Genomic DNA, 18,217 nt, shown 5'->3' on the forward strand with positions numbered 1-18,217 from the left:
GGAGGAGGTGGCGTTACAGCCGCGGGAGGAAGCGAAGCCATCGGAGATGTCTCTCTCGAACAAGCAGCCCGCCTCGCTCTCCGAATACAGCCAGCTGTGCAAAAGCAAGAACCCGGAGAGCTTCTCCGACGCCTTCCACTGCATGGAGTCCCCCAAAGACTTCGGCAAAACCGAATTTGAATGGCAGAGGACTGAGGGGAAGCTGAATGAGATTGGCTTGAATGTAAACTCGGGGGGACCGATGAAGGATGGGCTCGTTAAGAACGCTGGTTTCACCGATGAGGACAAGCTCTGCTTCTTCGAGGGGAAACTAGACAAAGAGCTAAAAATAGCTCAGAAAGACAAAAGAGAAATTGAGGTGCAAGGCAAAAAATACCAGGCGGCTGCAGGTCACCTTGAGAGCTGGTCTTTGATTTCCGACACGTTTCCTTCTGCCGAAGGGAACTTTGCAAACCCCAAAACTACAGATTTTCACGTGGGACAGGCGGGAGCTGAAAAACCCGGTCCCGGGCTGGGTAAAAATGAAGCCATCACCGATCAGGAGAAAGCAGCCGGTAAGGCTGGAACGGAGAGCAAATGCCAGCCGGAGCCAAAGCTGCCCAATCTGTCTGTGTCGGAGAGCGATCCCGGCAAATACGGGAAGGAACAAGAAACCAGTGTCTGGAATCCCAATTTCCACCCTATCCTGCCTAACGATTCGGGGTCTAAAGAAGCAGCCGTGAAAAAAGATGGAGCCCCCAGCTATTGTGTAATTGGGGTGGTTAATGACAACTACGTGCAGAGTGGATTTGCTTCTTCCTCGGCGGCCCCTAAGCCCGAACCTCCGACTACCACCGTCGAGCTCGCGCAAGATGACTCCAAAAGTAGTTACTTGATTAACGCCGCCGAAATGGAGGAGGAGGAGGAAGACAAGCTGGGCTGTGCGGACGACGGCGGTTTTCTGAACAGGGCTGCCCACCAAAGGAAGGCGATGAGGCGCGCGATGTCCGAGTGCTCGCACTTGTCGGTGCCCCTAACCCTTAACCTGGCTGATAAATACCCTGAGCCGGTGCTTAGAGAAGACGTCGCTACTGGTCTGCTCTCTCCTAATAGCAGCCTGACCCAGTGCTCCAGCCCCACGGCCAGAAAGCCGGGCGCTCCGATGAAAAGGTCAATGACCGTGTCGGAAGGGCAAACATCCGTCTGACGCTCACGAGCAGAGCCGTGCGGGGCTGCCCAGCCTGGTGGTGAAGGAGCATCAGTCCCTCCTGGCAGAGGAGCCGGCGGCCAAGAAGAGAGAGGAGTGGAACGGCAGTGGCAACTCGGTCAAGAAAGAGCTGGGCAGCCCGAGCTTGTATCACAGCAAGCTGGAGCAAATCCCTGAAATCAGCAGCCAGGACAAAGAGAGGGAGGAGGCGGCGGCGAAGAGGGAGAAGAGAAACGCCGCCGATGGAGCTGCCGGCTTTGATTCTCCCAAAAGCAAATGCGCCGAGATGGAATCCAGCAAAACCGCTCCGCTGGAAAGAAAAGAAATCGAGGTCAGCGATGTGCAGAGCTCTCCGTCTCCCAAGCAAGGAGATTTACCACGTGATGGTATGTTGCTAATTTTTCCCTCCCCGGGCAGCGAGCAGGCAGTGGGTAGGGAGCAGCTCGCTGACTTCCCAGGCGGAGTGCGGGCAGAGGGCGGGCGGCTCAGTGCACCTGAAAAGACCGACACGGTTCAGGTTCCGGTAGTTAAAACAAAGGATGTGGGGTTTTTGGATAGAAGAAAATGGAGGAAAACTGTGTGTGTGGGGGGGGAAATAAATAACAATTGCCTGGCTGGTTCCGGAGCATCTTTGCGGCACCAGCCGTGGATTGCTTACTGGGATCCTAAACCTGATTTTAAAACGGGTGGTGGCCACGGCAGCAATAGGTCTGTCTTCGGTAGCCTCTTGCCTCTCCCTCTCGCGAGCGCAGGTACCTCCTCATCTGCACCCTGTACTGTCGGAGCGAGGGCGTTACCGAAGTTAAAACCAAAAGATGTGAGGTTTGTGCTTTTCCCCTTAAGCCGTTGGCACCTTTTGGCGTTTCTGTCTGAGGAGCTCAGCACCGGTAAATGGGTTCAGCTCTTCCTTACTGTTTCGGGGCTGAAATTCAAAGGGGAATTTCCCCAGTGCTTTTGGTAACCCCTTTCCCCAAACCCCGGGTACAATGGGAGCCTTTCCCGTCGCTGCGTGTCAATAGCAGCTTGTTTTACTTTGGAGTGTTTTGTTGTTGCGATAGCGCTGTGATGTATGAGGTCAGTCTTCCCGGATTTAAAATCTGTGAGTAGTTAATCTTTGTTCTTTATCCTGGAACAACATCCATGTCCCTGTTGCCAGCTGCAGTCAGCAATAAAACCTGCTTCCCCAAACACCCCCCCACCCCCCGATTTTGGGTGCGAGGAAGGTCTGTGTGCTTTGTTTGTCGCCCGTATTAAGGAGAGGTTTGCACGGGAAGAGGGAAGAAAATGTGTCGGGGAATAAAGACAAAAGACTTGCAGGAGAAATTTTGCATCCGACGACTTTTGCAGCCAGCTGGTTTGCTAAACCTTCAGGGGACTGATATAAAACTCCGAACTGTCATACGCCGGTGGGGGAGTAACGTGCGGGTGGGTGGAGGGATGAGTTCAGGTCGAGCTCCGGAGCGCTGAGCTGGAGTGGGTGCGCTGAGCTCTCCGCGGCGGGGAGCGGGGAAAGGCAGGTTCCCAGTAAGGCGATGGGCTGTGAGAACTACAGATTAGAGTTCTCTCTTCTGCTTTGCGGCGTGTGAGTGACACCCAATGGTCGGTCAGTCGGCTCTGATCATCCGTCCTCCCAGCTGTCAGTCACTGCTCTCAACAGAATCCTCTTCTGGCTCTAATCGGAGTTTTACTTTTCTCTAACGATTTCTCTGAGATGCTTCAGTTTCTAAGACTCGCCGCCGGAGATGCATAGAAGGAGGTTTTGGCAATCCAAACCTCCCCGCTCTCAGGTGCCGACGTGTCTTATCTTCTTCCCTTCCCGTTGTCTCAGTGTTACCTTGTTCCTCACGGTCTACTTGGTGCGCAGATTTTAAACAGCTCTGGCAGTCGTGAGATGAAGTCGTGTCAGTTTGGGTGGCAGCGCGTCACAGATTGCAGACATCGGTCCTTCGGAGCCTGAACAGAGATGTCAAGTCCTTTCATGCAGGCGGGAGCCGTCGGCTCTCCTGTTGATAGTCAGCAGAGCGGTGCGGTGAGGCCCTGGCTGCGAGCCGCGGTCGGAGAGGATGCCTGGAGATGGGTTTGCTTGGGCGCAAGTCGGAGCTGTGCAGCTGTGTGTTTACCCGCTCAATTTTATACTTGAGATCATAGAATCCTACCTAGAATGGGTGGGAAGGGACCTTAAAGACCGTCTGGTCCTCCCCCCTGCCCTGGGCAGGGCCACCTCCCCCCAGCCCAGGTTGCTCCAAGCCCCGTCCAACCTGGCCTTGAACACCTCCAGGGATGGGCCAGCCACAGCTTCTCGGGGCAACCTGCCCCAGGGGATCACCACCCTCACAGTCAAGAAGTTCTTCCTCAGATCTCATCTAAACCTCCCCTCTTCCAGTGCCAAACCGTACTTACACAAAAGGGTCATCAGACTTCTTGACGGCTTAAGCATGACATGGGTAAAAGCGATGTTGGCAACAAATATGGAATAGAAAAAGTACTGTATTTATGCACACCTTTCACGTCGCGGAATTTCTGGGGCGGTGGGCTTTGCCCCCATCTGCTCTGCCACTGAAGTTTATTCGCAACGCGGCAATTTAGCAAAGAGGGAGGTTCATGTTTTGGACAGGTTTGGCAAGGTTGGCAAATTCTGTCGAGCTGAAGAGAGAACCCTTTCACAACACGGATATGTGGGATTTTTAAATTGGAAAACCATTGAAAAGCGAATCTGGAGTGGATTGACATGTTTTTCCCCAGAGGGGCTGAGCATCAGTGATGTAAAGGTCACTGAAAGATATGAACACACAGAGTCTTCTGGTTGGGTTGCTTTTCGCAGATGGCTAATTTGTCTTACCAAGGGTTGTTTTTTTTTAAGCGTCTAGGTTTAAAATTGTGTGCTCTCGCAATCTTTATTTTAAGAGCTAGTTTATCACCCGTATAGCCATCGGTCTGAGTGTTCTGATAGGGTAATACCTGCCTTGGCAGACAGCTCACGGGCTTTCCTGGGCAAGCGCATGATAGAGCTGCAACTTCTTTTTTGATTCTTTTCTCCAAAATTAACAGCCGGTGAGGTTGGGTTTGGTTTGTTCCGTTGCGTACAGTGCACTGGTAAGACATTTATAACTCTGGATTTATTCTCTCCTGGAAGAAAACATACCAGTAGAGGCAATAAAATATTTTCTTTGCTTTGTATTCTCTCTTTAGAGAGAATTTTTGGAATGCGAGAGAAAACAGACAACAATTCCGTGGATGTTTCTGAAATGCTTTGAAACTTTCTGTGATGAGATTTTGCTTCCTCTCCCCTGTTAATAAGCGAAGAGGCGGTTATAATAAAAATCCGAGTCATAGAATGGTTTGGGTTGGAAGGGACCTTGAAGACCATCTCTTTCCCACCCCCCTGCCCCGGGCAGGGCCACCTCCCCCCAGCCCAGGTTGCTCCAAGCCCCGTCCAACCTGGCCTTGAACACCTCCAGGGATGGGGCAGCCACAGCTTCTCCGGGCCCCCTGCCCCAGGGGCTCACCACCTGCACAGGCAACAATTTTTTCCTCAGATCTCATCTCAATCTCCCCTCTTCCAGTTGAAAGCCATTCCCCCTTCATCCTATCACTACGTGCCCTTGTAAAAAGTCCCCCCCCAGCTCTCCCGGAGCCCCTTTAGGGACTTGAAGGGGCTCTCAGGTGTCCCCGGAGCCTTCTCTTCTCCAGGCTGAACCCCCCCAACTCTCTCAGCCTCGTTCCACCCCCCTGCCCTGGGCAGGGCCACCTCCCCCCAGCCCAGGTTGCTCCAAGCCCCGTCCAACCTGGCCTTGAACACCTCCAGGGATGGGGCAGCCACAGCTTCTCGGGGCCCCCTCTTGCGAGCAGTCCTGGCTGTCAGTATGGAACTGATTCTAAATCTGCCCTTTGCATTTTGTTCGTGGCTAAATTGCTCCTTCATATCTTTATCAGCCTCTCTTGCTTCAGCCGCGGCGTTGCAGCTCTTCCTCCAGTTGTGAGGAGCCGTGTCCAAAATGGCCAACGTCTCTCTCTTACCCGACAGGAACGTGTTTTTCCATCTCCTTGTTAATTCCTCTGGTTTTCTACCCGTGCTATCTGTTCATTCTGAACTTAGCCCTTACATTCAGGGTAACAACTTTTAGCGCTTGCACCTTTTTTCATCCTAAAAATGCTTGAAGGAATTGTCCAACCTCATTCTAATCATCGCAATGGCCTCCTTCAGGACTTCTGCCTAAAGGAGATTTCCTCGGTCCTGTCCAGCCAGGGTTGGGTTGGGTTTTTTGCTAAACCTCTACTACCCCAAGGTTTTTAAGGTGACCTAGAATTGTACGTAAAATATTTCTTTCTTGCAGGTAGCGGGGTGTTAGTACGATGGCGCATTTAGTTTAATTTCAGTCTAAGAACTGTCAAAAAGGCGTTCCCGTTGAAATCTCTGGCGTCCCCACGGCAGGTATTTTAAGGAAGGAGATCCTGGCTGCGGGGTGGTCCTGATGGGAGCGGAGCTGCGTGACTTCTTCTGGTCCCTTATTGCATCAGCCATCGCTGCAGATTCTCGCCAAAACAAGCGGCCGCGTTGTTCCCTGCGCTGAACAACAGATTTGATTCATGTTCCCGTTGTGTATGAGCCGTTGTGTGATTTACTGCACGTCCCTAATATGCCGCCTCCGATGGTGTCGCACCGATAAGCGGCGTCGCTCGCCGTGCCTCCACCTTCTGCCTTTTCTCATTTTCTTTGAATTTCCTCCAACCTGAAATATTTTCTGCTCTGAAATACCCCAAATCCCGGGTTCCGCTGAGCTGGGACCGTCACCTCCCTGAAACTTGGCAGCTCGGGAAAAACTGTCTTGGTTTTCTGACTCTTTATTTCTTTATAAACCCCTAAGCGAGGGGGGCAATCCAACGTCGCTTCCCCATCTCCTGCGGGTTTCTTTGCAGCGGAACACTTTGTGGTTTAGATAAATATAGAATCCGAGACTTCCAGCATGAGTGAGCGAGGCTGCGACAGCCTATCATCGCCTCAGGTTTGCACAGATTAAAGTTAATTACGGGATTAGGAAATATCAGCCCGGCTACCTCGTCACGAACTGATGATACTTGTTCAAGTAACATCAGTGGTGTGGATGGTGGCTCGCTAAGGAGGCTCCTTGCCGGCTAAAATCCTGCTTTTAATGAGAAAGAAAGGATCACGGGCTGCGGGAAGGAGGGGAAAATGAAGGGACCGGCGATGCCCAGTGCCTGGTACGGGCCGTGGGCAGTTCAGTGAAAATTCTTCCTCGGTGTATGCATGTTCAGCCTTGAACCTAAAATAAACATCGGCATCTCTCGGGGGCTGAGTTTAAAATTGATGCTGGAAGTATTGTAATCGTTAGGTAAATCTGTAACACCCGCTGGGCTTTCGCAAAATTCCCCAAATTGGAGGGAGAATACCTTCAAACCAGTGGTTTCCAGCAGATGCGTACGCCTTCCTCTTCCCCTGTCTCGGGGAGAGAGAGGAGAAGGACGCGGAGGTGTTCGGTGGCAGAGGACGGGTTGAGGGCAGCCCCTGCTGGTCCTGTGCGCTGCTCATCTGGGGAAATTCCTGCTGCGAGCTCGAGGGGACCAGTGCGGCAGGGCTCAGAGAACGGGGACTTCTAGGGATGGGTCTTCAAGGTATGCTGGGTAGGATAAAGGTATAGAAAATGTCATCCTTCGAGTCCAAAGCGGGGATCTCTCAGCTGACACAAGGGTTAGAGAGACCCCTCAGACCGGTGGCTCAGATGATGTGCAAGAATTTGACGTTGGACTGGTTGCGTCATCGGTAACATCTTTGTGCTGGAGTGTTCAGAGACGGGATCGTGCTTGTCATTATTTTGCATTTTGAGCAGTATGGATTTGCAGTTTTATGCCTTCGGGTGCTAAAACCAGCCCGGGTGTCCCCTACCCGTGCCGGGGGTCTCAGCAGCGTCCAGACCCACCTTAGGGACAGAGCGAAATAGGAATTGAGGCGGCATTTCTTCCCCCAGCCCCGCTTGATGTCTCATCTAAGACCGCTTTGGTTAATGCTGTGATTTTGCCGCTATTTCTCGTTTGACTGGGCGGCGTGCTTGTCTCTCTTGCTTTGGTTTGTTTGGGGCGTTGACAGAAAATAGAGCTTTTTGTTGGGTTTATGAACGGGCTTCCACTTTTTTCAATGGAAAGGGAAAAGCTAATGATTCTGTTAGGTTTTTTTTTTTTATATCCAGCGTCAAATTTTTAGCGCTGCATTACAATCAAACCGGGTATGTTAATTACTCTAAATAGCTTTCTGATTTCGGTTCATGCGATGTTCGGTTCACACGGCAAGCAGTTTAGGTTGCTGTAGGAGAACGGGTTCTGATTTAAGATTTCCCTTCCTGGGTAAAAAATAGTCTTTACGGGTCAAGCTGGGTTTGCAAGATGCAGGCAAAGGGGACGTCTGGTTTATTCCTTGATTCTTGATAACGAGTTAAAATGTACGCGTTGGTTGAGTTGCGTTCGGTGCCAAATGAAGTGCTGAGCTATTCGGTCCTGGGGTCAAGCGGGAGATATTTTATTTAGCCTTTTCCGGAGAGGAGAGAGCAGGTAAGGGTTGTACTTCTGCTTAAACCGCGATTTGTTATCCTTGTAGATACATTTGTCCTAAGAGCCTGAAACAAAAAAGGCTTTATTTGAGGGTGATTTTGATGATGAAACAGCTCCTTCTGGATGGCGATGGGTGAAGAAGAAAGAGCTCGTGCCTCTCTGCAGCGTTTCTGGCAAAAGCAGTTATTTACCGCCGTCTGGGTTTCTTTGTAAGGTTGTTGTCTCCCACTCCGGAGCCATTCCAAACCCGCCTGGACGCCGTCCTGTGCCACTGCTGGAGGTGCCCCTGCTCTGGCGGGGGGTGGCACTGGGGGAGCTCCAGAGGGTCCTCCCAGCCCTCACCAGTCTGGGATGCTGGGATTATATTTAAGAGGGAGAGTAAAGATGGTCATTGCCGCATTGCTTAATCTATTTCTCTTAATGGGTTTTCAGCTGATGACTCTAATCCCTACGAGAATTACGGAGCCGTTTCATTGAATGATGTTTTAGTTCAGCTTAGCCTGCTGGCTCTCCCTCGCTGGGGACACGGCAGACGAGTGCCCGGCCTCGGTCAGGAGCGCGTCGGAAGGCAGCTGCGAGTCCCCTTCCATTTTGAAGCACGAGGGACAAGGCAGGTGAGGTACAGACCCCGTAAAACGGGGGCTGATACCTTCCGGGGTGGGATAGGAAGGATAAGAAGGAGATGAGAGGATTGAAGTGATACAGTCTCAAGTACCCACCGAAATGCTCGTTGAACTGGTCGATGAAGGGAGAAGAAGGAAAACAAGGTGTAACGGTCTTTAAACATCTTCCAGATGCACAGTATATAATTACTGTTATCCTTTATCTTCACTTCAGCTTTTGCAGATAATAGAAGTACCCACTTTTGGCCCTTTAAGATGAGCCCACGATGTATTATGTTGGGGTCTCCACCCGTGCCCTTGTGTCGCGGAGAACGAATTTTTGGGAATGCTTATTCTTGAATAGGTTGCCACGGGATATTTGAGAAAGACGTGCGCACAGGCTTTTATTCGGGGTTCCATGATTTACAAAGCAACGCAGTAACATGGTTTAACTTCAAAAAGATACACACGGGTGTGTTTCTATAAGTACTTTTTCCGAGTTTTGCTCCTTCAAGGAAGGAAACGTGAACAGTAAAGCTTTTCAGATGCAGTGCTTGTTCTTTTCACGCACGGTGACAGCTTTCACAAGAGAGCTCTTCCAGCAGAACCGGCGGCGACGGGGTCTGAAGGGCTGCAGGTCTGTGTTTGCTCCCCTCCGGCGTTCCCGCGTGGCATCCCCTCACCCGAGCTCTGACCCTCGTGGGCTTCTTTCTGTGCTTGCGGAGCAATAATGCTGCCGGTGTAAGGATTTTAGAGGATGTAGGTGTCACAAGGATGCTTTCGTGTGGCTTTCCTTCAGCACCCGGAGTTCTAGAAATTCAGAAAGGAAGAGAGAACAAACTAGAAAAAACGGTATCACTTCATAAATTCGTTATGCAGTTGAGTTCTGAATACGATGTGAAAATCTGCATGTTGTCCTCTGCCTCAGAAAGTTTGTAATAGAATGAGAAGTGTGATAAATAAAGGCATCATATTAGAGATATTCATATGGGCAATAAACAAAATAAACAAACAAAGACTCTTTAGCATTGAAGAGAGAGGACTTGGAGAGGGCGACGGTTATGATTACTGTCTATAAAGTCATGAATGACATGGAAGTTGTGAACTAGAGAAGACTGTTCAGTTTTTCCACTATAAGAATATGGGTCATCGAACGAAAATAGCAGCAGCAGATGAAAGCAAACGGTGCTGCGGGACTTGTGAGCAATTTACAGTGAAGCTGTAAAACATCTTGTGCCAGGAACTGGTCAATTGAGGCTTTTTTTTTTTTTTTTCTACCATGAGGCTAATCAAATATTGGAGGAGAAGCCCCAAGATGTGGAATCTCCATCCTTGGAGATGCCAAACCCCTGAGCAATCTGATATAATGGGAGTGGGAGATTGGGCTAAATGACCTCCAGACATCTCTTCCCACCTACATTGTTCTGCTCTTCTAACGTTAAATGATTACACGAGCTAAAAAGCTGTTGGATGAGCGGGTAATACCTAAACTGCAAGTCACAGGATGGCGAGAGGGATTTTGTAGGGGGGGGGGGTGTTTTTCTTCTTAGGATTAGGAAAACTATATCTGGTTACTCATAATGGGGACTTGACTTCAAGAAGACACATGATTAATTAATTACGGAGGACGTGGGCATCCTCCACTACGTAGCTGTGAAACACAGTCACTTAGGCTGGAATGGAGCTCTGGAGGTCTCCGGTGTAACCCCTGACTGAAAACCGTGTGTAAGTAGATCAGGTTCCTCCAGGGCCATGTGTGTCCCTTCCAGGTCTGAACGTCCCCAAGGATGGACATCTCACAGTCTCTTAAGACCTCTTCCGGTGTGTCACCTCCTTCACATTGAAAGAGTTTTTTCTTATATTTGGCAATTACGCTGGCCGTGGCTGTAGGCAACTTGGGCTACTGGGACCTGCTCGGAGTGACGGGCTGGGCTGGTGACCTCCAGCATCCCTTCCAACCTTCCGTTGCTCTGTCACCCTGTGTTGCTCGACCGCTTGGGTATATGCGTGCAGGGAGATGGCTGGAGTCTCACAGTAACTCTGTGCAATACGTAGAATTGCGTTTCGAGTATTGCGTTGAAAGTTCAAGTCGTGAAGCTTTGTCTTCGCTATCAATCCGTGGGTTTGCGGTCCCCCTTTTTACGGTAGGCTGGTACAGCTCCAAGGAGTGCGGTGGCTGTTCATGACACCCTTCAGAAGTGGGAAGGTGAACGTCCCTCTGCTGTCCTTTCCTATGGCCCAGCCGCTCGGGTTTCAAAGAGACTTGGGCAGCTTTTGCCCTGGCTCGTTGCTGCTTTTGAGGAAGAGCATCTGCAAAACTCCGTCAGAACGCTGAGTTTGGTTTATCTTGTTCCGTGGTCTTTTTCAAAACATGCCTGTGTTTTTTCAGACAGCACAGCTTAAAATCAACCAGATTCTCCATCTCATACTTTTGTTATTATTATTATAATTCATTTGGAGGGAAGTTCTGTACATCCTTGTGATATGAAGGGGGAAATGCTCCGTTTTCTGACCTCCTTCCGATGAGATGAAGTCTCCGTAGAGGAAAGATAACCAGAGGAAAAGCTTTGACCTCAGAATGTTGTGGTTCAGTGGATGCAGGTTTCCTGTGGATGCCATGGAACGGGTTGGGTTTGAATGACTAATGGCAAGATGTGCTTGAAGGCTCCTTGGGAAGTTGTTCTCTTGAGCTGTGTTAGGAAACACAGGAAGGAGGAAACTTTGGCGAGAGACTCACTGTTCAAACAGGGAAGTCTTTTAGAAGAAATAATAGATGGTCTGGTTAAACATTAACATTGAACCTTGGAGGAGAGCTTTGGTCTTTCATACAGTTGATAAGGTTGATGAGGTAGCTGTTCTACAGCCTGTTCTTTTGGGGGAAGAGAGATATCGTTCTTAAAACGGTTGCGTCATCTACTTCAATTGCGCTATAGCACGTGACATTTCTTCTAATGGCAACTCGCCTGCTGCTCGGAACCACCGAGAGGGTGACAGCGTGTATACAAGTGAGAGGTTAAGGATCAAATACCTTAAGGGTCTCCCCAGACACCGGGGTTCTGTGTAAATAACTTGTTATGAGCGGCTGCTAATACCTAAAACCGAGGATGAATTGCCTTTCAGGAGATCGCGCCCACTCCGCGGCTGCGGGGACGGCCCCACGTGCTTTATTTGCGTCACGGTGTTTAAACTTGGCTGTTGGAGGCAGAATTATAAATTTCCTCGTTAGTGGTTTTTTTATGTCTCACCCTGCTATTGAGAGACAAACATATGAGTTACGTTATCCATAATCTTTAAGATCTATTGGATGTGGAAGCTCCATCCCTGAGGGAGGTGTTCAAGGTCAGGTTGGACGGGGCTTGGAGCAACCTGGGCTGGTGGGAGGTGGCCCTGCCCAGGGCAGGGGGGTGGAACGAGATGATCTTCAAGGTCCCTTCCAACCTAAACCATTGTGTGATTCTGTGATTGGAAGAGTATTGTCTCCTTTTATAACCAGGAGCTGAAGCTTTTTTTTTTTGGGTGGGGGTGGGGGTGGTTTTGGCACAGGTCATCGCATTTTTCCTGTTTATTCTGAAAATTCACCACCGCTTATTTGTTTGGAGTCGTCTTCCCTCTGACTTTGGTTTCATCTGAACACCGTGTGCTTGTGTTTGCTGGGTCCTGGTTTCGGGTGACGAATTTGCCTGTTTTGTCTAAAATCACCCGGCGGCAGATAGACACTATAAATAGGAAGGAAGTGAAGCAGAGCGTCCGTGGGAGAAGTGCCGGGCCACCCCGCGGTCCCTCCTCCAGGCAGCACGGCAGGAATCCCGAGCATCCCTCCTTCTGCCGGCTGGAGCACGTCTGAAGGACGCTGTTAAGGGAGACATAAGCACCACTTATCCCGTTTGCTCTTTCATAACTGATGTCTGTAAAACCGCAGACAAAATTCGGGAGTTTGCGGTCTGTGGGTTTAGTTGCCGTCACGGAGTCATTTCTTTGCTCCGGTGCGCTTAGGTGGGAAGAATTTCTTCCAAGGTCGCTCTTAGAAATGGTGAAGCAGTGGTGCCTCGCAGGATTCAGAGAATCATAGAATTGCTGAGGTTGGAAGGGACCTTTAAGATCATCAAGTCCAACCATTGACCTACCCTGACAAAACCACCTCTAAACCACGTCCCCAAGTACCACATCTGCCCTTTTTTTAACCACCCCCAGGGATGGCCAATCCCCCCCTCCCTGGGCAGCCTCTTCCAATGTTTGATAACCCTTGCAGTGAAAAAATGTTTCCTGATATCCAATCTAAACCTCATCTGACATAACTTGAACCCATTTCCTCTTGTCCCATCGCTTGTCCCCAGGGAGAAGAGGTCAGCCCCCACCTCTCTACCCCCTCCTTTCAGTGCGCTGTAGAGGGTGATAAGGTCTCCCCTCAGCTCCTCTTCTCCAGGATAAACACCCCCAGTTCCCTCCGTTGTTCCTCATAAGACGTGTCCTCCAGACCCCTCACCAGCTTTGTAGCTCTTCTCTGGACACACTCCAACCCCTCAATGTCCTTCTTGTTGAGAAGGGCCCAAAAACTGAACGCAGCACTCGAGGTGGGGCCTCACCAGTGCCGAGGACAGGGGGAGTTGTGATTGTGAGCTGACACGCACGAAAAAAAAATAAAGGTTTGATTTCCACCATTAGAAAGGTACTTGGTGAGTAAGGAAAGGTAAGCGGGGGATGAGGATGGACGTAGCCGACAGCGCGGTGCAGCGTGCCGGTGCAGTGAGGACCAGCGGGGAAAAAGTAACCCGGATCGCGGGGTTGTGCCTTTGAGTTTATGGGTGGAAGATGCCAGATTGGAACGTCCTTCCCGCTCTCCTTCAAACCCCCCGTCCCGCTTTCCCCCCAGGGCAGTAATTCAATTCTGGTGCTGACTCAGCAGAACTGAGGAGGAGGAGCCGAGCGCAGCCCCTGCGACAGCTCCCGCCAAAAGCGCTTGGGAAGAGCTGCCGGAGGTTTGCTGCCATGCTTGGGGGAACAAGCAAACTGAAAACTCTCTTAAATAATTCTTGCAGACTAACGAACAAATTTGATTAAGATTTGGCAGCTTTTCCTAATATTCCCTGTAACTAGGAAATCTTCCCAGGCAGCCCTCTGCTCCGGATGGCAGAGAGTGCCCTCACAATTAAACGAGGAATGAAAGCGAAGGGTTGTTACGCAAATTGAGGCAGCGTGAAACAAAACTCTCCTTCTGTAATCCCTCGGGGTTGTGTCCGGGGTGGCGGACCCCACGATTTCAGAGCCTGGGAGAGGTGGAACCCAGCTTGTGGTCCCGTGGCCCCTGAAAGAGGAAAGTCCCCTACCCGGCTCTCCTGGGTTTGTCGTTATTTTTAGTATTATTCGTAGACACAAGTTGCTGAAGCCCTACGTGTGCTGTCCTGCAGCGTAGCATCACCGCGCCGACGGAGCTACAGTTCTGCTTTACATTAAAAAAAAATAAATAATCTTATTTGTTTTGTAGAACGTTAATGTACTCTCTCATAATTTTGTCTTGAAGTTACACCAAATTTCTTGCATAGTAGCCCGTATTTGGTTAAGTAACATGAATGGAGGTGGTTCTGCCCCTCTACTCCACTCTGGTGAGACCCCACCTGGAGTACTGCCTCCAGCTCTGGAGTCCCCAACATAAGAAGGACATGGACCTGCTGGAGCGTGTCCAGAGGAGAGCCACGAGGATGATCCGAGGGCTGGAGCACCTCTCCTATGAGGAGAGGCTGAGAGAGTTGGGGCTGTTCAGCCTGGAGAAGAGAAGGCTCCGGGGAGACCTTATTGCCGCCTTCCAGTCCCTAAAGGGGCTCCAGGAGAGCTGGGGAAGGACTTTTTACTGGGGCACGGAGTGACAGGACGAGGGGGAAAGTCTCCAAACTGGAAGAGGGCAGGTTTAGATGAAACATTAGGAAGAAGTTTTTCACTTTGAGGGTGGTGAGGCACTGGAAGAGGTTGCCCAGAGAGGCTGGTGAGGCCCCATCCCTGGAGGTGTTCAAGGCCAGGCTGGAGGTGGCCTTGGGCAACCTGGGCTGGTGGGAGGTGTCCCTGCCCATGGCAGGGGGGTTGGAACTGGATGATCTTCGAGGTCCTTTCCAACCTAAACCATTCTATGATTCTATGAAATAACATGAAATTAGTGTTGTGCAGAAGTGTGGAAGCTGCTGGAGTTTAAATCCTGAAACTCTGGAAGTTGAAGTTTTTGGAGGAGCCGCGTTGGGCTCCCCGAGCAGACGAATTCGCCTGGGTGCTGTGACACCGGCACCGAGCGAGAGGTGTCACGTTGCCACCGAATGAGCTGAGATAATGACGATGGGCAGTACGTGAAAGGTGACCTCCAACGGATGGAAGGTCACCTTGATGTCCGAGATATTTGAGGCTGGTGGGACTCAAAAGAACGTCCTCCCCAGGCGTGGGGTCGCGGAGCAGAGGGCAGAGAACGGGCAGGAGGTTGGTACGGGGAACCAGCAACCATCAGCAGCAATTGCTCTTTCTGGTGTTGCTGTAGATAAAACCACGAATTCAGTGAAGGAGAATATAAAGATTTATCGAAATGCGGTGGAGGACACCAGTATAGAGCAGCTAACGTAGATTAGCTGCGAAAGAATTGATTTCTAGATGAACGTGAATGATTCTTAAGATTTTTGCATTAAAAGTAGTGTCCAGCCTGTCCATTTTGGTGCTTGTTTTTCTTCACAAGTCTGTTGTGTGTCTACGATGTTAAACCCAACGCTGCAAAGTGTTTAGTGCGACGTGGAAACTAAACAGCTAGGAAGAGGCGAATGCAATGCAAAGGGGAAAAAAAAAAGGTTTCTAAACTTGTCCCAGAGTCAGTAAAATAAATAAATGGACAAAACCCCAACCCCATCGTGCTGTTGAGCGTCGCCGGGGCAGGCGGAAGGCGCGATTTTATTTTGCTCGTTTCAACGGTGGCGTTTGTACCAGAACTCGAACCGTCGTCCTCCGGGGACTCTCCCTGCAACGCTGCCGAGCAAGAAAGCGTGTGATATGAATAGTCCTTTTCAAAAGACACGGAAAACAACCTTTTTACTGTTGGACTTGTTACGCTGTTGCCTGGTGGGCCCGTAGCACGCGCCGCAGCTCTACGATCTGGTGCGTTGTCATATAAAGAAACATCCAACAGAGATACGCTCTATTTTAATCCCCAGGTGATGAGGGGAAACGCGTACGCTTGCGATGGGTCGTTTGCCCCCATATCCTTCATAAAATTGAACCGGCGGAGGCGTTGCAGCGGAAGGCAGCTCATCGCGGTGCGGTTGTACGGCAACACCGCCGACAATTAGTGTTTTCAAAGCTGTTTATCGGGAAATGGCCGCTCGCGTGTCTCGCGGCGCACAGCAGCGGGGCGGTTCTGCCGTCGGGTTTGGAAGGTTTAGGGAGACGACTCGGTGCAGCCGCTGCTGAATTAACGTTTCGTTACGTTGTTTGCTTTGGAGGGCAGTAGTTCCCCTTCTGCTGGTGGCTGTAGAGGTGAACGACGGTGGGTTTTAAAAGGAGACGAGGAAGTGGTGGTGGCTGCTCCGCTGCCGTCAGGGGGAGAGCGTGCGTATCGGCTGTCCCCGCTCAGCGTGGCCGCCTCGGGTGGCAACGGCAAACCGTCGCGGTGAAAAACCGGCGACCCTCGTGGCTGAACCTAAGCTTTGCGCTGTGAAACACGCGTAGGGCAGCATGGCACGACGGTTTCCACGCTAACAAGGTGTGATCCCCGCGTGTTAGAAGGAGATTTCCCTCTTCCCGCTTTCCTGCATGACCGTTCCCGTTGGCGGTCCGGTTCCCTTCGGCCGCCGGGAATCCTCCCGGCTCACGGAGAGCGGCAATGCCTGGCTGTGGGCGGAAGGAAGGGGACGAAGAAACAGCCATAAGGGGGTAGGGAGAGCTTGAAAGCTTCAGGGTAAGTCATAGGGTAAAACCTGGAAGAGGTCAGAACTTCACCGTTAACGTTCCAACAATTTATTTTCATAGCGTGAAAGATGGGAGGGATTGCTGTTTAATTAAACCAGGGGGTTCCTTCATTTCCTTTCTTTTCCCACTGGAATAATAGGAGAAACTGGATGCTAACGGCATGTGGGTGAGCCTGCCCCGTTTGGGGAAAAATCTTTTTTCCTATAGGTATTCTGGTTTGGGGGAAAGTTTCCAGAAACAGCCAACCTGTAACTGTCTCAGTTCTGTCTCCTCCTGCTACTGTGTTGAATAATAGTAAACTAAAAAAAATACATACGTAAAAAAAACCAACCCAAACTGAAGAAATCTCCCTTCCTTTTTTCTTTTTTTTTTTTTCCCCCCCCAGTAAAACCAGAAGAGCCCAAACCAGCTGAAGCTGTGACAGGGAACGATATCACAGCACCTCCCAACAAAGAGCTTCCTCCCAGCCCCGAGAAGAAGACGAAGGTAGGTGTCGTTTCCCGCTCGGCGTCTTCGCTTCTGCGGTTTTTCGTTTGCCGCTTTTTCTGCTTCTTAAGCTCTGGCGACACGCGTTCTGTTTTCTGAGCTGCCGTTTGTGAACCCTTTCGCTGAAACAAAGACATCCACTGACGGTGTCGCAAACAACTCAGCCCGTGGCAGCGTGACTGAAAGCGGATTTAATAAATGTGCGGTAAGCTTTATTTAAATTAATTCGCCGGTCGGTATCGGTGGTGTAGAAGCGGTAAACGCGTCCGGTAACGCTTCTGCTGCGCTGATGCTCTCCCGGTTGTTTACAGCACGTTTATTTGCGTTGCAATTAGCAGTCGGGACTTGGGATCCGATGTTCTCATGTTTATGAAACACGAGAGCTACCTGCTTTCAGAAGCTTGAGCCATTCCGCCAAATCCAACCCCAAATTCCTAAAGCGGTGGTAAGGGCGGGCGCTTCTTGGGCCCCTCGAAGGCAGCGGCCGCGTGAGCACTCGAGGTGGTCAGATGAGGCTTTGGAGCTCGTGAGCCGTTGTCTGCGTGTGATTGGAAAGCGATGTCCCGCCTGTTGCACGCAGGACTAGATGCCAGGAACACCCCGTTACTGATCCCGGCTTTCCCAGCGATTCCTTCTGGTGCTTTAGATGGCGCTGGAATCGATCCTCTTCGCCGTGAATTGAACGGCAAACCCTGCCGGGCTCCGAAGGCAGCGCTCTTCTGCCGCTTCACTTTGGTCTTTTCTTTAGGCTCAGAAAACAGAAAGCTAATTATTTTCTTTTGGTTTCATTTAAAATATCATTTTTACATTCTCACTGCTCAATGTTTTGGTTTACAATGCGCGCTTTTTTTTTTTTTTTTTTTTTGGTTGTTGTTGTATTTTTCTGTTGTTTTGTTTTTATCCTGGATTTTGCTTTTTTTGAAAAACCGTAAAGCCTGCCGCATCCGCATCATCTACAAAGCCTGCAGCACCGAAAGCCAGGCCCCTGTCCGCCCCCAGCCCCAAGCGGCCAGCCTCGGCCACGCCTGGCCCAAACAAAAAACCCACCAGCCCTACCGCAGGTCCTACTTCAGCCACTGCTGCTAAACGCCCGGCCACCAGTACGACACGTCCCTCCACCCTAACTCCAAAAGAGACTAAACCAAAGGTAAGAAAGAATTTGCTTCTGTGTGGGCTGACCTGCTGGAGAGCAGCTCTGCGGAAAGGGACCTGGGAGTCCTGGTGGACAACAGGGTGCCCGTGAGCCAGCAATGTGCCCTGGTGGCCAAGAAGGCCAACGGCATCCTGGGGGGCATCAAGCAGAGTGTGTCCAGCAGCTGGAGGGAGGTCATCCTCCCCCTCTGCTCTGCCCTGGGGAGGCCACATCTGGAGCGCTGTGTCCAGTTTGTGGCTCCCCGGGTCAGGAAGGACAGGGAACTGCTGGAGAGGGTCCAGCAAAGGGCTACGGAGATGA

General features: G+C 50.8%; 1 protein-coding gene across 1 annotated transcript in view; it reads left to right on the plus strand.

The window, feature by feature from the left end:
- The window catches only part of MAP4 (microtubule-associated protein 4), a 124,408-nt gene that overhangs the window by 85,100 nt on the left and 21,091 nt on the right, over positions 1 to 18,217 (plus strand). Inside the window, exons 13-14 of the mRNA XM_009885683.1 lie at positions 16,664 to 16,764; positions 17,699 to 17,911. Coding sequence (XP_009883985.1) covers positions 16,664 to 16,764; positions 17,699 to 17,911 — 314 coding nt within the window. The remainder of the gene's footprint in view (positions 1 to 16,663; positions 16,765 to 17,698; positions 17,912 to 18,217) is intronic.

The sequence above is a fragment of the Charadrius vociferus genome, unplaced genomic scaffold (assembly GCF_000708025.1).
Source record: "Charadrius vociferus isolate BGI_N301 unplaced genomic scaffold, ASM70802v2 scaffold825, whole genome shotgun sequence".
Classification (NCBI taxonomy): domain Eukaryota; kingdom Metazoa; phylum Chordata; class Aves; order Charadriiformes; family Charadriidae; genus Charadrius; species Charadrius vociferus.